A 27,218-nucleotide genomic window follows, 5' to 3' on the forward strand; every position below is an offset into this window, starting at 1 on the left:
ACGTACATGAAAATCCTTGTATTTAATTTTGTAATGTCGTACTGAACCCTGCTCTTTCAGTGTGTGTAGCTGTCTTGTGTGGGTCTGTGAATGTGTGTGTGTTGGTCTTCTGTGTACTGACCATGTGCATGGCGTCCTGGCGTTGCGGCAGTGAGGACAGCTGGGACTCTGAGTGGTAGAGGGTCATTCCCTTCCTCAGGGCACGAAGGTCACCTGGGTTATACTGCTGAGCACAAAACAAACACAAACACACACAAACAAGCAGAGACAGAAGGCTTCAGTGACATGTCAGCCAAAAACATGTTGGTTTTTTTTTTTTTTAACTGCAATTAGATAATTCACACAAGATCTTTCCTATGTCAGCTGATTTTTAAGATCATTTTGATGGCACTAGTTACTTGCTTCAAGTGGTTCATTTCGGGCTGCATGATGTGTAAAATGTCTACTTGTTAACGTGCACAAAAAAGTTATTTTTCTATATTTTTAAATTGTGCTGTATTCTGAAATGGAGCAATGTTCGTCTTGAATGATCACGGACATTTTATTATGGGTCCTTGAAAAGTCATGGAAAAATATGTGTGACCCTGCCTGTCTGTGTTCAAACTTCAAAGTGATCATTTAAGTGGATGCCTTGTACTTAGTCGAAGCATGTGGTACTTAGAGTCCGTGTGTAGCTGTGTGGGACGGCATTTATTCTTTAAAATGTGTAATGATGAACCTCTGACAGGTGCAGCTCAGTGATTATTCTTGCTCAACTCTTTTGTACACATAGGCCTAAAAAAACCACATATGCGCCTCTTTTACATGAACTAAGGAACATCATTGATTCAGTTTTATAATTGAGAAATGTTTTTACACATCAGCCTATAATGTGAAATTTACACAATTCTATATTCAAGGAAACAAGAGTGTTGATCACTTGATGAACGTAGAAGAAGTTTAAGAGGGGTTTCAGTGCAACAGTGGTATTTATCTCAGTCCTTCCAGAATTTCACAGGCTGGTTTTGGGATTGTTGCTGCCTCAAATGCCTGATTTCACAGCAGTTTTTCTGCTTATAGGCAGATGTTTTTTTGCAATGAAGTGTAGTTGAAAATCGTAAAAATAGTCATGATGCTCTCTCAGATTCGGACCTTGTTATGATTGTTCAGTGAAAAGCCTGTTTAGAAAATACAGAGATTCTCTCAACCGAGGTTATAAGGGGCTTTTAATTTGAAAAAGATACAGGAAGTGTTGAGTTTGAAATGATGGCGCCATGCATTAACTTTATCAAGACAAACAGGAGCGGATAAAAAGTAAAAATACAAAAACACAGAGGGAATAACAAATAACGGCCCGTTGTGCTGAGTAAAGGTCCAGACACTATCTGTGAATTTTATTCCTTTATATCCTCCATTATGAAGAAATAACATTCTTTGCTAGCTTGATGCTAATGGCAGTACTCAGCAGCTTGATAAAGTGCCTCTAAGTTTCACACCATCATTTTTCCTTTTTACTCTGTGTGGTAACATCCCTGCAGGAAATATCAAAAACGCTGTGGTGTTGTTGTCGTGTAGTTTCCACAGCAGCAGATCGCTGTGTTCCTATTGGTCAAAGTAGTAGTGGAGACGTTCCAGGCGTGCCATCAGTTGTCGTCTACTATGACACAATACACGAGATGAAACAGTGGATTGTCGTGTATGATGCTAATTGTCGTTCATGAGCTGAGCTGACACCGTGCGACGCAGCGTCAGGCTATAATTGAGCTGATATTGTTTAGTGTGAACCAGGCATAACTGAATCACCAAGAACTTAATCAAAGAAAATCAATTCTTTCTGAATTAAACCAGAGGATCAATCTTCATATCCAGCCCTACAACATACACTACAGTCAGGTAATATTTACGTCTATATGTTGGTCAGGCTCTACGGTCTATATTCAGACCCTCAGTGATGGTTCATTAAGGACTCTGATGTTCTTCCTCCGCATACACCAGCACCTGCACACTCATCATCGTCGTCTCTCTGACGCCATCGCTTCCAGCACTTCATTTGCAAAGCTGATTTTATTTGTTGAGGCTCGCTACATAAATGGCACTCCAGTGCGCCGGGCTGCATCACGCCGCTGTGTCGTCATCGAGGGACATTACGCAGGGAGAGAGTTCCTCGGATTTGTCCTCATTAGCAGCCAAAGACCACTGGTTCCTGGAGGCGGTAACCAGCCTCGCTTCCCTCTGTGGGCAGGAACACGGCGACACCACTGTTCCTTATGACATTTCTCATGTCACGCACGAGTGTTCCCTCTGCGCAAGACGCGGCGTGTAAACACACGTGATGCCTGAGAGCACCCGGGCAATAAATAGCCCAAATGAGCTGTGGGTGTGCGTCTATGGATACGTGGACATTCTGCAGTGTTGTCTGCCTCTCACACACACAGGTGTACAGTCACATACACAGTCTGCACACACACACAAAGCTACAATCAGCATTCCCCTTGTCTCCTCTGTCCTTTGATATTCCCCCTGCTCTCCTCTCAGCTTAGTACCCTGCTAGTGTTCCTCTAACCTTTCACAATCCTTCCCTCGGCAGTTCTTGATCTATCCTTTGGGTTTTCATATTCATGCCCTCGATTCTGTACCTCTGCTAACATCTCTTTGTCATTTCTCCAGGCTTTGTGTCTATCAGCAGCTATGCCCTAAATGTCATATCTGCAAGGAGCCACGACAAATACACACAATCCATGAAATTAACACATCTCTCCACTCAATAAGACGCGTTAATAAGGTCACAAATATTCCTCAGACACAGCTTCCATCTGAAGAGTATTCCAGTTTGCTAAGTCTGGCTTCATAGACAAACCAGCATGTGTCTCCAACTTTACGTCCCTTCCTGAGTTGACCTTGACCATTGAGACCAACAAAGCCATTTGTTTGCCAGACAGCCGGGGACAGTTGGCCCTCCGCAGTCGTCTTGGCTGGCCCCTCCGTCTATCCATCCATCACAATGTTCTTGGTGCTGACAGCGAGAAGCTGTGGACGCCACGCATCGTTTCCTGTTTGAGTTATGAGGGGCAGGGGTGCTGCTGCCTTGAAAACAGGGTAGAGGGGATGGCAGCATGCTCCTTAAAGGCCGGAATTTATTGGAATACAGAGCGGAGTCGGATTAATCTGCTTTGCTAGACACTGGTTTGTCCGAGGTTCTGTCTACACGTTAAGGGATATGAGATTTTGTAAAACGCCTTCTAAGGAGCTGATTTTTAAAAACTCCAATTACTGTTCCACTCCAATTACTCCAACTCCAATTACTGTTCCACTCCAATTACTCCAACTCCAATTACTGTGGACGTGCAAAATGGAGAACTTTTGGGAACCTAATCACGTCTATTGTTGCTTTGTATGAGCATACGCCAGAAACAACAGTAACGCACTACCAGTTTGCTAAATTTTTGTTGGTCTAATGACGACTTTCCACGTAAACTTACTATTGCTGCATCACTTCACGGACAAATGGAGGTGTCTGCAATTTGAAGTCAGTCAGTAATGATGGTTTTGGATCAGGACCAGTTGAACCAGCAGATGGTGGGACAGTTTCAAGAGTGGGATTGCTATCGATTAGAAGTGGACAGAAGCATTTTGCGTGTCCTGAGCATCACTCTCATGTTTAAGTGAGCTCCTTCGTCCCGAAATTGAAGAAGGTTGACTGCATCTAGAAAAGAGAGCCTTGTCTATTTTTTCTGCGTGACACACGCGGTTTCGGCAAAAATAGGCAGTGAAAATGGTCTTTTGATACTCATGTTGATATTCTATTAGAAGAAGGTCTCAGTCAGGTTGTTTTGGTGCGCAGTTGAGTGTGATTGCTATGTTCACGCCTGCCCAAACGAACCGTTCTTAGGGGGCAAACAAACTTGAGTTCGATTGAACTGAACCAAACAGGGCAGGTGTGAAAGCACCCTTACTTATATTAAAAGCTGGATTTGGGGCACAGAGTCCCAGAAGCTACCCCTCCCCTCCGCCCCTGGTCCACTCTCACAAAATGAGTTCAATTAGCCTGCAGTTAACAGATGGAGTGTCATCTAAATCCGTCCTATAAATCATTCACTTCTCAGAGTCACACCGGGTACTTACATGTTAATGATAAAGTGGAAGTGAGCATGTAGGGAAAGCCACAGAGTGCCTCACCCTTCACTGAGCTAACAGAGATAAGTAACGCTTGAAAGACATGGGAGATCCGAGTGGGAGAAAACAGCAAATCGTGTGCTTGTATGCGCCCGAGCAAGTTTGAGTACAAGTGTGGGCGTGGGCGTGGGCGTGCACGTGCGCACACACCTGTTTTCCTCATTGCGTATACACCTGTGCTGTGCAGGCCTTGTTAATATTCACCGTGGGAGCTTGTTGTCGACGCCCTCCTCTACCTTCAGTACAGTAAAATCCTTCAGCCGAGCTGGTCTGGAGGGTCAACATTCCTGCGATAAGAGGCTATTGTTTCCTTCAGGCTCAGTACAAGTTCCACTGGGCCAGTTTCATAACACAGGAAGTTAGGCAATATGTCCATTGAGGCAAATAATCCATTGTAACATTTCCACCTGCTTGTGTTCAGACACTTCAGTAAGCAGGTTGTTGCGTAAGAGCCAAATTACTCTCTGTTGTTTCCATGATTTACTAGAGTGCCAAATCTTACAATTTAATAAAGTTTATTAATAACACAGCCGTCACAGACAATGTTTTGTAACTCCAGACATTCCCTCATTCTCCAGTCGCTCTCACACAGCCATGCATTATGGAAACCTGGATCTACCTGTGTTGCCCCCCCGCATCTTAAATTATTCAGCCCACCAGACGTCCCGACAAGCCGGGACAAGCGTGTGTCATTTATGCACCGAAGCACAAAGTAGCACTCGTTCACCTGGGGTACCTCGTACCAAGCGCTGACAGCGCTGTGCGACACAGCTCCAAGGACAGGAAACGTTTTTCCTGCCAAGACAGACCACATACAAGCACGGCCACCTGTGCTCATTCATTAGCATAGCATGCTTGCAGTGCGTAGCAGGGACTGGACACAGAGGCAACACTTCTACAAGGTGATGTAGTCACATTCCTTCAAGCTTTTAACAGTGACACTGTGTCACATGACTTAATCACGTCTGTGGTAATGTCTGAGGATGAACTTTGTTGTATGTTAAAGGACAACATATGAGGTACAACACGCTGTGTGATGTCTGTAGGGCCCTAAGCATTTATTCTGGCATTCTTGCAAAATGCACTCATTCACTTGAGGCCAGTTAGATGAGACGATAGATACCAGTGTCTTGTCAGTGCAATAAATACGCAGCTATGGGCAGCAGCCACTTAGCTTAGCTAGCTTAGCATAAATCTGAAAACTTCTAAAGCTGCTAAAAATGCTTTTTGTTGAGGGAACCAGGACGCTAACTTCAAGATTGGCCAATAAAAACCATTGTGCCTGCAGCACTCTACACCAAATTATTCCTAAACGTTACCACAGAGTTGATTCAGCACCTGTGAAAGTGTCGACATACTCATTATACCATTCAACATCACTGCAGCTGAGTGCACAACATCGTACAGGTGTTGCTTTACTGTGTCCATCTGCGTCCAAGCATCGAGCTCAAAGCTGTGAAAAGTCCCACCACCACACGGATAAAAGAGGGAAGAGGCAGCAGAGGCTCAAACAGCAGAGGAGCCGACAGACAGAGACGTTTAAGAAAGTTACCTTCTTCGTCTGAATCTGTGATAAACTATAGCGGCTATAAGCCTACAGGGAGAGAAGAACATAATAGTGTATTTGTTCATTATTTGATTACTGTTCATCAGGAGCCATTACTAACAGCAGTGGTAGCAACTGTATTCTTCCTGGGCTCCACATAACATAAAAAACTGTGTAAATGAGGAAGAGTACTTTGATCAATGGCAAGGTTCAGTTGTGTCATGGTGACTCACAACCAGGCCTGTCACGATAACTACTTTTGTTTAATGATACTGTCCCAGAAATAATTATGATAAACAATACTGTTGTCATTTTGAGACCATTTTATACACCCTTTCAAAGAGCAATAACATTTAATTCTTAGAATATTTTGACACTGAAAAACAGAAAAGTATTCAACATGTTACTAAAAAAATTTCTTTTTTAGGAAAAACAAAACAAAACAAAAACAAAAAAATGAAAACATAAATGACGTGAAATACAAGAGGTCTTTACGTTTAGTCCGCCACCTAATTGTCAAAGTGAGCTTAAGCGCCACATTTCAAAGTGCTTTTCATTTTAAGAGAGTTACATTTTATTGTTTCATGATGTAAGTGCCCACTGCCCATCCTCTGGACAATGGCTAGCTAACGTTTGCCTTGGCTGCTCTGCACTGCCTACTAGCCGAGGTCAGTGGGAGCTAGCTAGCGGAGCAGCTCATTCACCATTTACCAATCGTTGCAGTAACATTGTGAACACCCTCCTGTTTCTCCTCTGATAGCACTGGTGAACAAGCATTTTGAGCCACAAACTGCTCTATAGCATAGTTACTATGTTAGCAACACTAGCCACACTGACACTGCTAACAGTGCTAACAGAGTTAACAGTAATGCCAAAGGAGGTTTGTGGCTCAAAATCAAGCTGCGCACTCACCAGTGCCACCTGGGGGGAGACTGGAGGGTGGGCACAATGTTTTGACTGCAACACTGTTGGGTTGTAGCAGTGTTACAAGCGGTTCATCGAATGAGCAGCGTGCTAGCTAATGTTAGCTATCACCAGACCCAGGTGGTGGGCACCAGTAGCAAAATTAACCGATAGACTGACATGTATAACCCAACTGGCAACCTCCGAGGTTGAGTAATGAAGCCAATGCAGTTCATCAAATGGCCACTTGGCTCCAAAACAGTCAATTGCCATAGACCAGGGGTCGGCAACCTTTTGTAAAAGAGCCGCTTTTGCCAAAATAAAAGGAACAACATAACTAATGGCTCCAAACAAGTAACAAGTACTCATTAATGTCTTTTACCACAAGGTGGCTCCACTGTAATGGACTATTCATAATTATTTGCTAATTCAACTTTGCAGCGTTGGTGGTGAAAGCAAACAAATCTGTCCGTACACCATTAAATTCTCTGTTTTCCTTTTTTGAATTTGTAATTCACAGTTAGCCTAGCTATGAAGTCTCAAGACGAGCCACCGCCATTGAAGCAAAATTTAGAAAAGGCGCCAGGTTGTAGACGGTATGATGCACATTTTAGTAGAGGAATTGTTAAAACCTTTTCTTAATCGATGTTTAGGCTACACATTTTAGCGATCAGAGAATGTAAAATCACTTAAGGTCTAGAACAATGACGTATGAAAATAAAAATGGCTCCCAAAAAAACAAGATGGCGATGGCCATAAGACTTCAACCGTAGCAAAACTGATTATTTATACAGGCTACGGCATAACCGGATAAAAGTATTCTCTGCGCTTGACCAATTAACAGTTTGGCGGTGATGCACGTTAACGTTGGTTGCCACCCGCCATAAAACATCAAAAAGAAGAAGAAGAATTAACAGTTAACTTACGACATCCCTGGTCTTTGTATCGTACAATAAGTCAATAACGTAATTATGGTGACAGGCCTTGTCACAACTGTTTATATTTTTCAGTATTGGATTAAAGTGTGATTTGTTATTATTGAAAGTTCTATCACTGCAGAAACACTCTGGTACCAACCTCAAATCTAAAGAAATGAAAAAGAAAAACACTTCAAATGTGAACAAGGACCATTAGTCGACTTCAGCAGGGTCAAATTACACGTCTCGACTGCTGTGAGACAATGTGTAGCACCTAATTGTAGCACTTAAGGGCTAATTATGAGGATCATTTAGGTTTCGTATCAGTGATTCCAGCCTACACTCTCTGCCCACATATGAATCTGCTGGGAGATAATTGGGGAAAGAGAAATCTTTTTTTTTTTTTTTTTTAAAGAATAAAGGCTTTGATTTAAACTGTGAAATTCCAGCTCAACTGTCTGCAGCCTGACTTGAATTCAAATGAACTGATCATAGAACAGAAAGATAACAAACAGTATATAAAAGAAATGCATGAATGTAATGTTAATGTGAGTTTTTACATAATTAATGAGCAACATTCGACAACTTGATCCCCCAAATATGACTTTTAATGTATGTTTCAGTTAAAGGTTTCACCGTGACCTTCTGTGGTCGTGTGTATTTAACACACAACTCTGCAGACTGACATGTGAACCCCTGGTGAACCAGACCAAGACATCCACCCCTGCCCGTCTAACACTCCCACCTCCACTCACTCCGCCCTCCATCCTCCAAATTTGGGAGAAGTCAGAGCAAGGTCAACTTTGGGAGAAATGCTTTACTCTGTCACTGTCACTTAATGCCTCTTTCCCCTCCTTTTTCCTCCTCTCATCTCTCCTCCGCTCCCACAGTTCGCCTCGGGGGCTAACATCACTGCTCGCTACTGAAGCTTACTGACTCCCCATGAATTAAACATGGATAAACATATTCTCCAACTAACGGGCAGGCTGTTGTGAGGGGGCGGCTTCACACAGGCATCAGGAAACCAGTTTATCTCATCACAGCCACCTTAACATGTTTCGGGCCAATTGGAGAGCTGCACAAGAGCCGTTCGGCGAGGGCACAAGTTCAAATGTCGTGTGCTGATACGCAGTGACTGAATGCACATATGTGAATGTGTGTACCTCACCTGTGAGAGCAGCTTATTGTTATCGTCCTCCAGGATCCGCACTTTAGTCTCCAGCTGCCTGATGTAGTTGGAGGAGGAATCTGGAGCACAGACGGAGAAGAAAAGAGAGGAGGAGAAGTGATTAGCATTTCAAAGACCTCCAAAGGAAAAACAGGCAGGCGCGACCACTGGAGCAAAAGGACCACATAGAGCTCGAGAGGCTGCTGTGCACTTTGAGAGACCCGAGAACTCGTTCTCCAAATGAGTGGTTTCATGTCACGGTGAAGGTCTAAAATCAAACATATGCGCACAATCTTGTAACTGAACAGGGATCTTTTAATGTGAACTGAAATAATTATTCTGCAACCCAAGATCATACACAGACGTCTGATTTTACTGTTCGTTGTACAAACTGCTTGTTATGAATTAGCATACCTGATAGGACTGTGTGTTGGCATCATGATACAGGGGTTACGATTCAATATATTGCGATTTTTTAAGATCTAATTTTAGGAAAATTGTCATACACACCACCACATGCATAAAAAAGTCAGAACAGTGGGATCTGTATTTGTATTTCTCACAGTCCTTGTAACACCCAACATCAAAGCACTACTGTTTGCAGTGTGAGTAAGGGGGTTAATTTGCTGACATCACAGCCTTTTTCCACCAAAATCAGCGTGTGTATGCAGGTTTTTCAAAACAGGGAAAACCTGCTAAAAATAGGCAATGTCTCCTTTCAACTAACAGATAATGTTAGAATCAATCAATCTGTCTGATTTTTAATAATGAATCCATTATTTTGGGCTAAAAAATGTCATAAAAGCAGGGACAAATGCTGATCATCATCGACAAATTGCGTGTTTTGAGCAACCAACAGTCAAAAAAACCCAGATATTCAATTTACAGTCATACAAACCACAGAAAAGCTGCAAATCCTCACATTAATGGCCCTAAATTTAACCCTGTTAGCTTTTAGTAAAACTGATAACTCCAAGTTTTATTCTGTGAATCCGTCCACCATGTGCAGAACTTCACACAAAGCCCTCATGTGCTAAAAAAACTAGTCGACTCCTGATGTCAGGGGTCAAGCACTGAGCGTTCCCACCCAGATTAGCAGTGCTTGACCTAACTTCTGACCTCATACTGGACCGGGGCCACCTCCCAGTTTGGCCCACATGCTGCTGCGCCACTCATTCATCACCACACACACACATTAACGTCATATTTGAGATTCAAAACTGTCTCTTCTCTGTACACACCTGACAACAAAACATAACTGTGGCCTAATTGCTCTGCAGAGATTCCCTCCACTGTTATTCCTGCATTAACATGAATCAACTGGGCCGAGTTCAAACGGGGGACAGGAGCCGTGTGCAGCGTGGAGGTGCAGTTTGACTCAGTAGGTGGCACCGAGCCTGTTATCTAAAAAGGCATGTTTAATTTACAGTGGGATCAAAGCCGAGGAACGCACAGGAAGCGCGCTCCGGCAGCACACCGCCGCCACTGCGCACACAGCTTTATTTTATTTTGTTTTCTAAGTGGAAGCACAGAGAGGCAGAGCGAGGAGAGGGAGGTCTAACAAAGCCGGTGGGGAGGCTGCTGATGAATATGCTGGGCCGAGTTAAGATGCAGATGAGAAGCCATCGCTGAAGGGTACGGCACACGTATAATCACAGCGTGTTGCATCAGTGAGGAAGCTCTGACCTTAGTTTGTTTACAGTTGTTTATAACTCAGCCTAACAAGTCTAACCAGCTCCTGTTGTTCATGCAACGCTGTTGGTCTGCACTTTGCAACCAGGGGGCGCTGTTCTGCAGAAATCTAATATTAAAAACACAGTGCAGCCTGGACTCAGAAGGTTTCCAATGACAGACAGTCAGAGATGATAGAGGCATCCTTGTTTCACACACAGGTGAACATACAGTGTGTCTAAAAAGAGCTGAGATAGCAGGTTGTGATCAGCTTTCTGCAACACCTTAACAACAAACACAGTTTCCACAACCAGTGTAATAAATTAGAGAAACCACACGTAGCCAGATTTCTGCCTGAGATTGATGTATTTGTCAATACAAGCTTTTCTAAAGGGCGTTTATGTGTTAGATGACACATGAATAAGGGATATTCAGACATGCACACTTTGTACTCTCTCAGCCTGTCCTTTCAATTCAGCCTCAGTCCAAATGCTCTGTATCATGAGTACAATTAAAACTTGCCAGCTTTAATTCAATAACATGGTAGAGGATGATTTATTTTATTTTATTTTATTTTATTTATCTTTTATTTAACCAGAAAGGTCGCAAAGAGATCCGATATTTCCACTACCAGGAGTCCTGGTCAAGATGGGCAGCAGAATGAAAAAGTTTCACATACAAGTACGAACAGAGACACATAACATCTTTTTTCCATGAAGAAAACGAAACAATGAATATAATAATATAATAAAAACTAAGATGAAATCTATGTTAAATTTTCGTCAACGAGACATGGCGAACATGTTAGTGGTGGACTATCGGACATTGAAAGCTGAGAGTGGCCGTGCTTGCAATTATCTTCAAATGCCGTATGAGAGACAGGTTGGTAAACTCCAGTACATAGGCTGCGTCAGCCGTGAGTGCGAGTTGTGAGCTGTAATTCAGCAGTAAGCAGTCTGACTCTTCACCTTTAAGGCCATCGACAACCAAGCTCCTCTGTACCTCTCTGAACTCTTGAGGTCCACACCCTCATCTATTTCCAAACAGATTGGACGAGTAGGAGTAGCAGTTATTGAATGTGCAAAGTCTTTAATATGAAACTAAAAATCAAGTTTGCTTTCACATGCACTGAACTGATCCTTCTCCACAGACAGTAAACAGGGGTGAGTGACAGTCGCCCCAGCAGGACCTGCAGCCTGATCTATGTCCAGCCCCTCCACTGTTTACGAGGGTCCGGTGCAGACAGTGCTGTGAGTTGGCCCGTTAGACGACAGTTAGAAGAGGAGGCTGCAGCGAGCAGAGCTGGTAATCCTCTCTTCCTGCCTTGTGACCCCTCTAATCTGGACTCATCTGCTGGCCTGACCTGCGGCCAGATCTCAAGCCGATTAGGATGAAGGTTCCTCAGCCGTCAGTCACCACCAGCAAACAACAAAGAGAGACGCCTCAGATAGAGATGGTGGTGATGGGGGGAAGGAATGTTTTATTTTCCTCAGTGGTGTGTGTATTCAGAGATTGAGATCTCGCCGTCAGTAATCCAATAAACTCAAAAGTCATCAGAGTCTGTCGGGCTTAATCTGATCTCCTTAGAGCACATTAAACGGAAATCAAGATAAGCAATCAAAGATAAATATTGATCTATAGCTGAGGCTTATTTTATCTGCCTCAAGTGAGGAATCCCTCCGTCACGAGCCTTCACACGCCACAGCACCGTCTCCCCCTCCGCCCCCCGTCTGTAAGCCTTTGATGTGTTGTAGGGGGTTAAATCTGGGAGCGCATCACTCCAGCATCACACATGACACAATTAAGAGGTCCTGCTTAAATATGTGCAGAGCTGCCGTGGGAAGATTCGCACAACATGCACAAAACGCACACACACACACTGTACAGTACACACGCACAGAGCCGCGGGGATCTGCAAGGAGACTCCAGCCGTCACCCTCTCTTTAACACCCGGCTCCAGAGAGTCATCCTGGTGGGAGAGGGGTCAGGCAATTAAACTGTTCCCTGGCTCCCCTGCCACTCCTCCATCCTTTTATCCCCTCCATCCCTCCGGCTCCTCGCTGCTGCTGCTCCTCCACGAGGCTGCAGGAGAAAGCTACAGATCATACAGGGATCGCATAGCCGAGCCAAAATAATTACCCTGCAAAGCTCAGCTCCGCATCGACTCTTTTGTACACAACAAGCACCCTGGGAGAGGCCGGTATTACTTATGCATAACCTGAATGCGATCTTTTAAGAGCTGATAAAGTGAGTACAAGCTGCTGTGAAGTGGGAGACTAAAAGTGTCCATCTAAGCAGTGAACGATACAGAGACACAGAGACGTGAAGAGACAGGGGAACCTTGTCCTTACACAGCACACGTGAGCTATTTTTACCTCTGCACAAGTGTTGTTTACCCAATGAATTCAGCAGATGCATCTTTATGTGTGAGTGTGAGTGTGTGCGCAGGACAAAAGGTGACGCAGACAGTGGCGCGAGTCCGTCCTCCTCTCTGCACGTCACTTTGCATCACGTCAGTGCCGCTGTGACCCAATTCCAGCGGCCACTCCCTCCTCAACTCTGCTCCACTCCCCCGTTTCCCTCTGTCTCAGTTTTATTGTCTGCTTTAACTTCTCCATCCATTGTGTTGCTTTTCCGCTCTTAAAAAGTCCACAGCTGTTCAGTCAGCTTTTTTTAGTGGGGGTTATTTTCTTATTACTTTTACCTGATTCGTAAAACAGAAAGCCAAGCTCCCAAAAACTTTGTGCAATCTAAAGGTCACGACCTCGACTGGTTCGTCTTTGTGTCCCACTGTGCTTCAGACATGCCGTCCCCATCTGCTCCCACAGCTCGTTTTGCTTCTGCACCACGCCACAGTAACTCAGCATCATATTGTTTACATGTTTTCAGATAGTTTTACAGCCACTTGGAATGAAGCACAACTCTTCAACAAGGGTATTTTTGAAGGAACTCTTCGGCGACCACACGCCTTATTTCAGGGATCTAACCAAAAACCTGTTCAACAAACCCGTTGACGCCGATGAAGGAATTAAGCGTGCTAAAATGCAAAGTCACTTCCAGGTCTAAGAACTCATTGCTGCACCGCTCTATTTTGACCACGTTCATGTTTGCATGAAACGTTACCTCGTTTGTGACAACTCGTACCTACATGCCCTCCGACATTATGAGTCAGAAACTTTATTTTCTGTCTTTACATCAACTCTGAAAACAGAGTTTCTATACGTCTTCACCCGAGACGGAGTTTTACAAGTATCCGTTTCCTGCACGTGCCATGGTCACTAAAAAACCATCGAGTCGTCGACGAAATGACACAATACAGTAACGATCAGTGGTACAATCACATAATCACAATTTAGCATCACCAACGAATAAAAAATAAGGCGCAAGCCTGGATGGTATCCATGATCCATCGGCCATCGATCACAGCAATGTCGGTAGCACTATCCGACAAATTTGTGAATTCTGGTACAATTCATGAATCTAAAAATATAAGGTTATTGTCTACCAGTGGAGATTAGGGATGCATGATGTTGGATTTTTTGCTGGTATTCGATGTGCATTGTATAACACCTCATTTGCCTGATAACTTATACCGATAAATGCAAATCTTTGTTTCCCTCCAGGTGCAGATGCCCAGTGCTGACTGGCTAATCTGGGGGCTTGGCCCACTTGACATCGGGGGCTGATGCTGCTAGCTAGCAGGTCGCTCTCCTCCTCGGCCTTTTGATCATTATTATGCTGTGTTTGTTGTGTGATTGTACAAAGTATTTCATTTTTATCATCTGTGTTGACTAATGCTGATATGGCCGTTGGTTAGCATCGGGTCATATTATTTGTTGTTAGGTCTCTTATGGTGTGTCTCAAATCACATACTTCCATGTAGTACACTATGTGCACTATGTACTCATTGGTGTAGTGCACAAATTTCGACAGGGTAGTGTTGTCTCAAACCAAACACGGCCGTTGTGCACTCACCGGAAATGACGACCGCAAATTAGCTAGTTAGCAAACTAGCATTAGCATTCACGTTATTGTTCGCGGTACCAAATTATTACAAACTGCTAAATTAACCCAACAAACATACTGCTGGCTTATACCCGACAACAGTATAGTGGTGCTTACAATGTACAATGCAGCGACGGTCGCACAGTCCTCGGCTGCTATTTCCAGTTTGAAAAGTTGTCCTTCTCCTTTTGCTACGTAGCCAAGGTGGCACCATTGAGGGCGAGAAGTGTCCATAGCTCCACACTCAACTTCTTGACTGTTTTGAGTGCACCATCCGGGTCCTCATAGTGCACTGCATTTTTCCATAATTCTCAGTGTGAACGCACTTATGTACGAGATTACACAACCGTATTGTAAATAGCACTGCACTTTAGATTACTTAGCACAAAGCCGTAGCAGTGAACTGCTATTGTTGTTGAAACCTTTTTTCTCCTGTTTCTGTTTGGTTAGAGCAGCAATCTTACTGGGGATCATACAAAAATGAATGGAAACCAGTGGCTGCCTGTAATGGTAGAAAATACATTGTGATTTCTTAAAAACAGCAGTACAGTATGTGAGATTTGCAGTGAATGGGCTGAACCATGATCAGTCACTGGTATGGTCCTATAAGTGTTTGATTCTGGGTAAGATTCTTCCTTCTTACATATTTATTTGCCTTTCCATCACTCCAGTTGTTCTCCCTGTCGCGCCCTTTCTTTATGTCTCCCAGTATGAGGCAGTGGGTGGGGTGGAGTTTACTGGAGGTCACTGCAGGCCACTGTTTAAGAGCTAACTGGGATGTACGGGGAGGGGGGGGCATAGAGCCAGGCCTGATGTTAAAGAGGTGCTGCAGGAATTAGGATGGCTGGTGTTAAAATTAGACTGCACGTGCACCAATGTACAGATGATACTGACGGGAGTGTTATAATTAGAGCAGAAAGCAGCCTCCGCGCTGTTGACACCGAGGTCTTCGCTACATCAAAGTAGCTTTGGTAAAACTGTACGGTTATAAAGGACCAGGCTTCCCTTATGTTTTCCAGTCAGATCCCACGGCCCATAGAAGCCTGCAGTGCATTGAAATCACTCTGCTTTTATTATTCCTGGCTCGGCTCCGGCTTTCATCTCCTATTCACAGCTGCATCGCAGTGTTTTAGCACAGAGACATGGATATTCTCACAGCGGTGTGTGTGTGTGTATGTGTGCAGAGAATGAATGAGTGCTCATGTGCAGCATTCATAAGATAGGGAATTCATGTGGGTTGCATGGGTGTCTAAGCTGGCTGACTGTGTGTGTGTGTGTGTGTGTGTGTGTGTGTGTGTGGGAGAGCAAACGAGAGGGTTTGTGCGAGAAAGGGGATTTTTTAAACCCGTCTGTGATTATACTGTATATGTGTGTGTGTGTGTGTGTGTGCGTGTGCTCAAAGTGGGAGGTTCAGTCAATTACCTCAAGATGTTGAAGAAAGAGCAGAAACAGTTTAAACAGTCTCTCTCTGCATTCTCTGCACCAACACCCGACTACAGCGAGCTCCATGAAATCTGACCTCACCGTCTACAGAAGGTCTAATTTATCACAGAGAAACGCCTCCATCATCCAGCAACCGACAATCTCTTGAAAAATCTGATTTTCACTCAGGTTCACTTTAAAAAGGAGGGAAAGAAGAAAAACAAACGGAAAAGGGATGTGAAGACAGAGAAAGAAACAAAGGAGGATAGAGGCGGGGTTTGAGGGAACTGAATTACACATTATTGATTAACCTGCTGATTATTTTATGATTGTTTAGTACATAAAATGTTAGAGAACACAGAAAAACACCCATCACAATCAGCTAGCTGTGATGCTTCATGTTGCTTGTTTTGTCTGATGCTCAAAATATTAAACTTCGAGCAAATGTTGGCAAATCTGTCTGATAAATAACTCAACCAGTGGACTTCTCTACAGGCAAACTGGCTGTAGAAACAGGTGATGAGCTCTACATTCTAAAACCAGGCATCAGCAATTTGATCAGCGGACTTGTACGTGACACCATCAGCCGGCTTGAGTCGAGCTCAGACTGGCCAACTACAACGATCTAAAACGGTTTTGTCTCGTCACTGAAGTGGGCTTTAGATGTACAACTGTAAATCAGCCTCAAGTCCTTGCACCTCTTAATTTCTCGTGTCAAAATATCCATTCTGCACACATGGAATTCACAACAACAGTGGCTACCCTATCACAAAGGTAGATATCGAGCCAGTGGCCCCATTTCTAGCCTGAAATGACAACCATTAGCAGATTTTATCAGCGTTAGCTAGCTAGCTAATTAACGCTAACTTTGAGAGTTGGATGAAAACACTATCTTCAACTGACTTTCTAATGTTTCCAGCTGACTCATTTAAAAAAGAGAACTAAGTTATACAGTATTCACTTTTACAAGAGAAAAGGATGAGGACTAACCATTGAGTTTGGGAACTTAAAATGTAACTTGGGTGAAATGTTTGACAGTGGAGTAAATTTCAACCAAAAGAGCTTCTTACATTTTACTAAACTTACGCCAACATTAAAGAAGCATTCAGGACCACCTTCCATACAATGTCGGCCCAGTGTTTCCCATTAATTAACGAAACTATGGTGGCCCGCCATAGTTTAATTTGACCCACCATAGTTTCTAAATAAAAGATTTAGGCTGCCAAAAGTATTGACTTCTCATGATATAAATAATATCTCGAACGCCGTAGCGTTTTGTGCAGATGTGCTCAGGCTGTCAGATCCAGCGCTTGACAGTGCGAGCATTTCACTCGACTAAAAATAAGTGTGTGCGAACTGTAAAAAATATTTAGGGGCACATGTGCGCATAAAAAAAAATCAGCCGAAGCAGCCTACATTATTGTCAATAAAAATATATGATAATCTAACTGCAAATGTTGGAGGAACTCCAGCCGCCTTCCCTCTTCCCCGTGTGACACGGTTATGGGCGGTTTTCCAAGCCACTGTCGGCACAATGAATATAAGTCCCACTGTCGGCAGCGTGGAAATAAGTCAAAGGGCTCTAGTTTCCCGGCGCAGCGCAGGGTGGCGAACCCCGCGCAGAGCTAGTTTCGAGCAGCGCAACCCGAGGCGTGCTCAGTTTGGTAGTTTGGCAGACTGAGGTGCGCTGAGATGGGTGTGGCGGCGCAGCAGGGGGAGGTGTCGACAGATCCAGCTTGTGGCAGTGACAGTTTCGTGCCAAAAGGCTTCGCCGAAGGTGCGCTAAAAGCTCGCCATCTGAAACCAGGTCTACTGTCAGCGCAGGGGGAGCGCAGCCGGTGTAAGCCGAAGTTTGGCTGACAGGCAGATAGTGCGCACCAAAACCTCACAGGCAGGTTTCCAGAATATCAGGCACATTAACGATGCAATAAATACCCACAAAACCACTATTCAATGCAACTATCTGCAATCAGCACATAAATGTATCTCTATATCGACTGTCCCGTCACATCTGATGTCAGATCAAAGGGGACTGGCACCATTTAGCACGTTTGGCACGCGTAATGGAAACCCAACCTGATTTGATTAACACAGCCCCCATAGTTTCCCAAAATCCTGTGGGAAACACTGCGGCCATTTTGTAAAGCAATCTGCAACCCCTCAAAATAGAGTAGTTAGCTCATGAAATGCGTCTTGGCTTTGGAAGTGATGCTATGTTGCTACTGTAGGCAGTAAGCAAATCAGCCAGGCATGCTAACCTTTGCATGTTGTGTTAGAGCAGACAAAACAAGCTGTTTAAATCAGTGGTTCCCAGCTGGTGGATCATGGTTAAAAAAGTGGTTTGTGGGCCCATTCTGAATGGACTGCAAGTGACTCACTTATTGGTAAAAAAAGACTTTATTTTAAGTATAGTAAATTTCCACCACAGAGCTTTTATTTTGAAGTGCTGATTTCTGCTGGGGAGTGAGGGACTATCAGACAGCTGACTTGACAGAGTCAGCAAACTAACTCAACAACATGGCCAAACACAAGTATGACGCTGAATATATCAAATGTGGGACCTTGAACTAATGACTAAGGAGAAATCCAGACTTGGAGGCTGGACCAGTTGGGAACCACTGATTTAAACCATCTCTGTCACTTTTGTGCTCATATTTCTGGCCTTAGAAAGGTGATGAAAAGAGACATCACCCTTCAAACTCTTTGGGTGCCAAGTATCTCTCCTACAGCTCCATGCACACTGCTTTGGCATGTTGAGGAATACAGATCGGCAGGCCTGCTATGCTAACGGTGGCTAAGCTATAGCATAATTGAGAAATTGCAGTGGTTAGCATTGTCGCCTCACAGCAAGAGGGTTCCTACTTTGAACCCCAGGGTAGGGGAGCCCCTCTGTGTGGAGTTTGCATGTTCTTCCCGTGTCAGCGTGGGTTCTCTCCAGGTGCTCCAGCTTCCTCCCACAGTCCAAAGACATGCAGGTTAATTGGTGACTCTAAATTGTCCGTAGGTGTGAATGTGAGTGTGAATGGTTGTCTGTCTCTATGTGTCAGCCCTGTGATAGTCTGGTGACCTGTCCAGGGTGAACCCTGCCTCTCACCTAGTGTCAGCTGGGATAGGCTCCAGCCCCGCCGCGACCCCAATAGGATAAACGGTTACGGAAAATGACTGAATGTTCGAGGTAGGAGTTTAGCTAACGGTCAGTTGATTAACCACTAATTGTTTGAGCCTCACGTTTTCCACTATCAGAGTCGACTGCACCAACGAAGCAGAGCTGAGGACGATGTGTGCCTGTGTGTGTAGGCAGGTTTGTGTTATGTGTTGCCTGTATGGGTCTCCTGCACCTACGCACTCGCATCTCTACCTGCAACCTTTCTTATGTGACTGTATGAACCGTGTGTGTATGCACGTGCCATGCCAGCATGTCTTTGTGTGTGTGTTTGCCTCCTCTGCTTGGCTGCCCAACGCTCGGTCATAGCCAGGGCAATCCGACCAGAGGAACAGAGACGAACAAGTTAAGTGGGCACCCATGCTGCATTAATGAGGGGGATGGCAGAACCTGGCAACCCAAGCACGTAAACCACGGGCCCCTGGAAGGGCTTCAAAGGCTCGACTGGCTCATCAGCTGGCGGGTAGCTAACCCCATCTGACAAGACATGGCACCCGCTCTGAGGGAGAGAGAGCGCCTCACCTCCCCACGCACTCTCCTCTGTGTGTATGTGTGTGTGTGTGTGTGTGTGTGTGTGTGTGTGTGCGCGCGCGCGCTGCAGAAAGCAAGACATGTTTTTTCATGTGCATGTGAATGTTTTTAAGTGTGTGTCTCTGTGTGTGTGATAACAGCACAGTATTACTTTCTGCTTGAAGAGAGACGACCCGCGGTGAGCGACCAGTGTGAGAGTTAAAGTGCCAAATGGATTACACTTCAAAAGGACGACTCTGGCGCATCAACAACTCTTAAACATTGACCAGGTGAAATCAGCTTTTTAATCATTTGCCGCCTGTCACCGGCAAGGCTGAGCGGCGCTCACTAACAGGCAGGGACAGCTCAGCCAGCTTTAACTCGGCACTGAAGGCATTTTCCCACTGAGGTAAAGTCACACAGCAAAATGAGAAACCATGTGGAGAAGAGATTTTGCCTTGAGGAGACTTAAATGTTTGGTACACTATTTCATATCATAGTTGTGTTCTGTTTGGTTGTGCAGTGGAAACGAGGCTGCTGTTTGGCTGTGAGGGGACCTTGGACCTTGACCGCATACAGATACTGAATAAACACGCTGTGTGTTCACTGTTTAAGACTCATACATTGGTTGTAAACAGTGTTTTTTGTCTACTATCCTCACCTCTTTGGCAAAAATAATCTTCTGTCTACTTCATAAACAACTTCTAAATTAGCACCTTGACAAAAAAGTTAACTTTCAGGACTTGGAATGTGAAGCTGAAGCAATAAGTCGGTTAATTTATATACTTTATTAATCCCCCTGAGAGGAAATTCAATTTTTTCACTCCGTTGTCAATTACACACAGGTCCGAAATACAGACATGCACAAATAGGACCTATACATGCACAAAGTGGAGAGATGTCAGAGTGAGGGGGCTGCCCATGGACAGGCGCCCCGAGCGGCTAGGAGGGGGGTTCGGTGCCTTACTCAAGGGCACCTCGGTAGTGCCCAGCAGGTGAACTGGCCCCTCTCCAGCTACCAGTCCACGCTCCATTTTTGGTCCAGACAGCGACTTGAACAGGCGACCCTCTGGTTCCCAGCCCAAGTCCCTATGGACTGTCTACCAATTGGGGATGTAACGAGAATACCGATACTTTGGTATCATGTCGATTCAGAAAGGGCGGGCGGGACAAATACCACGAGGACCAACCATCACATCTTACATGTAAAAGCGCTGAACAACAACAATGGAGTATAAATACGTTACATTTTTTACATTTACAGCACGCTGAGCAAAGTACTCCAGATGTCCCTCTCCGCAGCAACACTTTCCAGCTCCTCCTGGAGGACTCCGAAGCGTTCCCAGGCCAGATGAGATATAAAATCCCTCCAGCATGTTCTGGGTCTGCCCCGGGGCCTACTACCAGTGGGACGTCCCCAGAACACCTTAAAAAAGAGGTGCCAAGAAGGATCCTGATCAGATCCCCGAACCACCTTAACTAATCCCTTTTGACGCGAAGGAGCAGAGGCTCTACTCCGAGCTCTCACTGGATGTCCGAGCTCCTCACCCTATCTCTAAGGCTGAGCCCAGACACCCTTCAGAGGAAACTGATTTCGGCCGCTTGTATCCACGATCTCATTCTTTCAGTCCCTACCCAGAGCTCATGACTACAGGTGAATGTTGGGACTTAGATGGACCAGTAAATTGAGAGCCTTCTGGCACAGCTCTCGCTTCACAACGAGAGTCTGGCGCAGTGCCCGCATCACTGCAGACACCGCGCCAAACCACACATCAATCTCATCCTTCACTCTACCCTCACCCATTAACAACACCTCAAGATACTTGAACTCCTTCGCTTTGGGCAGTAATTCTCTCCCAGCCCACGGCCATATTTGTTTCCTCACCCACAAACTCTCATGAACCCACACATACTAGTACTTTGTGTTTCAGGCTGATTATCTGGGATTAATAATATTAATATTATTATTATTATATTATAATTAATAATATTAAAATTTAATTCAAATGTTTTTAATAAAGGGCGGTATGTTAAAGTACATGTGATTTCTTGTTTTGTTTCTGTTTTACCATGGTATCAATCTGGCTATCAAGAGAAGTGGAATTTCATTGGTACTGGAGGAGGTTGAGGCGGACTACACCCTGGACAGGTCTGTAGACTACCACAGGACAACACAAAACATAAAGAACAACAACACAGGGAAGACGATGACGAGTGCAGCTGCAGCGACAGCTCTGCCGTGACGCTGGCATGTTTTTCAAATTCTTGCAATGAACGTATTTACAATCTGCTACAAACACCAGCAGCTTGATGAGGTTAATGAAGGTGTGGGCCTGATCGTGACACCAGACAGCCACAGAACTTGGACCTGGTGTCACACACAGGCAGTATATATCCTTCTTCAGTCAGTAGGAAACATTCTCAGTTTGGTGTAAACTCGTTACAGAGTAAGTGCTCACTTGCTTCCTGCTGCCAGCCTCCAGGATGACCCTCGTTTCCTCTCATATTTCCAACATAAATCAATCAATCAGGATCAAACGAGGGACGCTGATGAAAAATCACTGTTGACTTAATCTAATCAGCCACAATAACCACAGCGTGCTGTGTGTGTAATTACACCCACTGCAGTCATTTACAGCTGTTCACAGGTCAGCTGGGGCTCTTTAATGCACCAAAGGTTGTTAACGTCTATTGAGTGGAAATTGAAGAGCAGAGTAAATCTCTCATGTGCAGGTATCGATCGGTCCGTCGGCCTCCTCAGCGGCAGAGAAACAGAGACAACTGGTTTATTTATAGGTGATCCAGCAGACAGTAACACGGACGTGCGTCTCGTTGCTGTCACACATCCTGTCCGGCAAAGTGATGCGTCCCTCCCCTGTCTCCTCGGCTCGCCGTCACCACCCTCTGCAGGGTCAGCGGATGCCTTCGCACGCCTGCAGCTGTGTGCAGCTGACTGGAGATGTGTTTGTGGATGTGTGATGTGCGTCTGTGATTACGTGTGTTAATGTGTGGACGTGATTTATAAATAACACTCATTATGTGAAGGGGGAAGGGTGTTGGACATTTTGAGTGTGACACTGACGAAAATATTCACAGCTTGAAGAAAACAATCGAACTTGACTGCCACAGTTTATTTGTTTGGATGATTGGGCCACTTGTAAAGCTCGTGCCCCGCGCCCCTAATCTTTTGATTAGGCTAGAAGAATGGCAATCTGGCAGCCAGTTGGGTTTAATCCCATGAAATCAAAGCTGGGGGCTTATATTCGGTCCACACCCGTAATTACTGTCCGTGTGTATGTGGTGGCGATTCACTGAGAAACAAAGCAGGACAGATTAGTGACATTTGCAGATGGACCGGCTGTGGGCTATTGTTTATCTCCAGGAAACCAGCCGTACATGTTGTGTTATGTTGCAGATGACCTTTCTTAACCATCTTTCACCTCTGTGATCAGCATGTGAATATAATCTGGAGCTTAAGTATTAATAATGCAACAGTGAGGCTGAGTGTCTGGGTAAAAACTGTCAGTACGCTACAAAAAGTCAGCTCTAAAAAACAAGTAAAATCAGGGGGAAATTATCTGCCAACAGATCAGAGAAGTAAAGTTTTGAACAACTGCAGTGGTCGAAACTTGTTGGCTCTTTAAAGGCTTTTTAATATTTCCTTTCCTTGTTTTTCTACATTTTTTCAGAGTGCCTGGATCGCCCTCCTGTCAGTCCTGTAGGTTCCCATTCTCCACGAGCACATGACACAAGATTTTGATGTAAATTTGTATATACAGAGCAACCAGTCATCTCTCTTTTTCTAGTTTTTTGGGCCAAGTAAAAATATCTGTACTAAAGGTAAAGTTCCATCAAGATAAAAATCAAGGAGAGCGTTACGCACAGCTGACAACAATGTTCCACGAAGCATCAAAGTGGTATGAACTATGTCCCTGGATAAAACACAATGGTTAGTCGACCAGAGAGTTTATAAATTGGCAAGATTTAATTGGTCGCTCAGTCGCAGTAAAAGAAACAAACAAACATGAAACTCTATTAGCACCTTGTCAAAATAAATCCAAACCTGTATGACTGGACCATGTGGGACTTTAATTTGAAAGGACAGACACAGGAAGTGTCCTCGTCAGGTTAATTTCCAGGGCTGGTACCTGCGGTTATTCCACAGGCTAGTTAATAACATGTCAGGCAGGAAATCCAAAGTGTGGGATCATTTTGAGAAGGTGAAGGACGAACCCAAGGTGATATGTAAACTCATCTTCATTGGTCGACTACAAACATGACGTATCATCTGAAACATGGAAGTAGCTACATGCCCATTAGCCCACAGCGTCATTAACAGGCGGCTCGCTCAGTGTGTGACGTGCACTTGGAGATAAAATATAGGCCTATATTAATGAAGGTTCATTAGTACGGTTTTGTATTTCTCTGTAATGTAGCACAGTGTTAACAATGTTACTGATACTATTCTTTCTCACACCTTCAACTCAAAACACAAAAATATATCATTTAATCATTACATTAATATCAGAAACGTGGGAGACTGGTCAACTAATGGCTCTAAATGACAACGATTGGTTGACTAGCAAAATTCTTTGTTGGGGACAGCCCTACTCAGAACCAGTCATAAAATCTCAGGAACAAGTTATAACATCTTATTAAGGACAAAAAACAAGTGAAATTCTCACTCAGATTTCACTTTTTGCAGTGGAAACTAGTTTAGAGTCCATGAAGCCGTCTGGTTCGGGTGTACTGAGACTCTCTGCAGTGAAAAGTGTCTCCTGTTCAGACCTACAAAGCTTTGTGCTGCGTCACACTCGGGGACCCTTGTGGCCCCTGACACTGAAAGTCAAAGGTCACAACTGCTGACTGATTTCGGGGTGGATCACAACATTCCTCTGGCTCAGTCGACCAGGTAGGATTTTCTGCTTGCGTAGAAAAACATGGAGGCAAATCACTGTGGAATTACAGAGCCGCAGTGTTTATCCTTTATTTGTTTTAAACACACAAAGCTGCAAAGTCCCTTCTGTTTAAATGACAGCGTCGTATGGCTGTTTAGACGGCACGATTTGCTGTGGTGATTACTTGTCTTCTGCGAACAGGAATTAAGAATATTTACTTGGAAAATTTCAACTAAAACAGCAATTTTCACTTGACGCACACACACACATGTTGCCTGTGAGCGTCTGGATGTCATCAACATGATACCCCACAGTGTCCATGAAAGGCTTTGCAGAAGAGGCTTAAAAGATGGCTGGCTTTACCTCGCACAACCCAGAACCCACCGCAGTGTGTAAACAAACACCAGAGGGCATTGTGGGTAGAGAACGTCCTCCCGGAGCCCATGGCCCTCTTTAACCTCATTCCTCTCCCTGTTACCACGGTTTCACTACCGCAAACCCCATGGCAACCCCATTTGCATAAATCTGCATACCTCCCCGTTCCTTCAACAGCCCGTCTGACTGACTGCTGAGCTGGCGAACCTTGTGCTTATGTAAGCAGAGTGAGGAGCGAGCAGTTAGATGGTAAATACAGAGAGCGTTCCTTCAGTAAGTATAACCCTGAAACCCCTTTATTATCGGCCTCTGAGAATCCCATCTGCCGCAATGCGTTCTGCAAACCGGGGTCCAGCCAGAATAACCTTTTCTTTCCAGTGACATCATCTGGTGGTTTCATTACTGTTTACATGAATAATAGCTGCCTCTGATTTCATTCTGATGCTAATGGGAGAGAGGAGGGAGAGCAGGCAAGATTCAACTCGTGGCTCTGCTTGTTAATTTGTGTGTTGACAACGTCGATCCGGTGTTTTGGTTGATTTAATGTCTAAACAAACCTGTGACAACATGCAACCCATAAATTACTCTGGTAGGAAAAAACCTCAGATGGAAATTAAACTAAATGTTAAAGGAGCTGTGTGCAAGATTTCGGAGGATGCAAGTAGTGGTGAGGACTGCAGATTGCAACCAGCTGAAACTTCTCCTGGTTCGAATTCCGTCAGTGTTCAGGAGGTTTTTACTGGGAGTCAAATGGGAGTCAGAGGTCTCTTCCTCTCCAGAACAAACAGACCAGGTGATTTAAACTGGTAAAAACACTCTCAAAATGTAATATATTACATATTACTAGTTACTTTACAATATTACTCTCTGTGTAGAATGAGTTACTTATTACTCTACTTTTGCGTTCAGTTTATTACAGTTCATTTCAAATCCAGTGCTGAGATCTGACCCATTCATGCCTTCACATACAGTGGTTACTACTTTGCATTTAAATCCCTGCTAATATTAATGATAGTGTGATGATATAGAACAATTATATAGACTAGAAATCAATAACCTTGGACACAGCGAGGGTCAGGCAGAGGATCAGTCTAATAGTTTATGAGATATGATCTATATTTGTGGACCTATTATATGACACACGATAAACAAATGTTGAGGTTAGCACAGTAAACGGATTGGTGTTAATCACTATGACGAGGGCAAATTAATACACTGGAGCTGGTCAGCTACAGCAGCACCGGAGAGAGTTAGGGAGTGATCACACCGAGATGAAACGCTAGAAATGCGACGCCAATAAAACCATTGTTTTCCAAACAATAGATGCTTCTTTTTAGACGGGTGTTTTTGTAGATGGGCGTTTTCGTAGACGCTTCTTTTTAGACGGGCGTTTTTGTAGACGCTTCTTTTTAGACGGGCGTTTTTGTAGACGCTTCTTTTTAGACGGGCGTTTTCGTAGACACTTCTTTTTAGACAGGCTTTTTCGTAGATGCTTCTTTTTAGACGGGTGTTTTTGTAGACGCTTCTTTTTAGACGGGTGTTTTTGTAGATGGGCATTTTCGTAGATGCTTCTTTTTAGACGGGTGTTTTTGTAGATGGGCATTTTCGTAGATGCTTCTTTTTAGATGGGCGTTTTCGTAGACGCTTCTTTTTAGACAAGCTTTTTCGTACATGCTTCTTTTTAGACGGGCGTTTTTGTAGATGGGCATTTTGTAGACGCTTCTTTTTAGACGGGTGTTTTTGTAGATGGGCGTTTTCGTAGATGCTTCTTTTTAGACGGGTGTTTTTGTAGATGGGCGTTTTCGTAGATGCTTCTTTTTAGACGGGCGTTTTCGTAGACGCTTCTTTTTAAACAAGCTTTTTCGTACATGCTTCTTTTTAGACAGGCTTTTTTGTAGATGCTTCTTTTTGGACGGGCATTTTTGTAGATTGGCGTTTTCGTAGACGCTTCTCTTTAGACGGGCATTTTCGTAGATGCTTCTTTTTAGACGGGCGTTTTTGTAGATGGGCGTTTTCGTAGACGCTCCTTTTTAGACGCGCGTTTTTGTAGACGCTTCTTTTTAGACACACATTTTTAGACGTGCATATATGCTGAAAATTTAAAATATTTTCAACTTTTTGAGCGTCAGATGGCAGTAGCTAGCGCATTGAACAAGCACTTCCAGCGTTTCAAGCGTCTTTGAAGCGTCCGCGTCTCTATTGTCTCATTTCTGTGTGATCACCCCCTTATGCATAAGAACAGGACTGTGTATCAGCTTTGCTCTGCAGTTGTAGGAGATGTGAATGGAAACACATCCAACATATACTAACATCACCCAGATGTGCTGATCACTGGGATGAGGACAGAACAAAATGGAGGCCAGCTTTCAGGCAGCCTTAGGATGCAAAAGCAGAACGGCACCCTTCTATAAGGTAGCATATAATGAACGACATGACAAGACGCAACAACCTTGCGTGGATGTTTTTTTCTGGTGGCACACTGATGGCA

At 44.3% G+C, this 27,218-nt stretch overlaps 1 protein-coding gene across 6 annotated transcripts in view; it reads right to left on the bottom strand.

Moving 5' to 3' along the window:
* The window catches only part of ccdc85cb (coiled-coil domain containing 85C, b), a 74,270-nt gene that overhangs the window by 13,815 nt on the left and 33,237 nt on the right, over window positions 1-27,218 (bottom strand). For 2 of the 6 annotated variants that reach the window (XR_007450383.1, XM_049590170.1), the window contains exons 2-4: window positions 8,687-8,766; window positions 5,705-5,746; window positions 122-223 (exon numbers count right to left, since the gene is read on the bottom strand). Coding sequence is in view for 4 of the 6 variants with exons in the window: in XM_049590170.1 (XP_049446127.1) it covers window positions 122-223; window positions 5,705-5,746; window positions 8,687-8,766 (224 nt within the window). In the remaining 2 variants the exon portion in view is untranslated. Of the gene's footprint in view, window positions 1-121; window positions 227-5,704; window positions 5,747-8,686; window positions 8,767-27,218 lie in introns of all 6 variants that reach the window. The other 4 variants (XR_007450382.1, XM_049590169.1, XM_049590172.1 and 1 more) reach the window with 3 other exon arrangements.

Source organism: Epinephelus fuscoguttatus, linkage group LG11 (genome assembly GCF_011397635.1).
Source record: "Epinephelus fuscoguttatus linkage group LG11, E.fuscoguttatus.final_Chr_v1".
NCBI lineage: Eukaryota > Metazoa > Chordata > Actinopteri > Perciformes > Serranidae > Epinephelus > Epinephelus fuscoguttatus.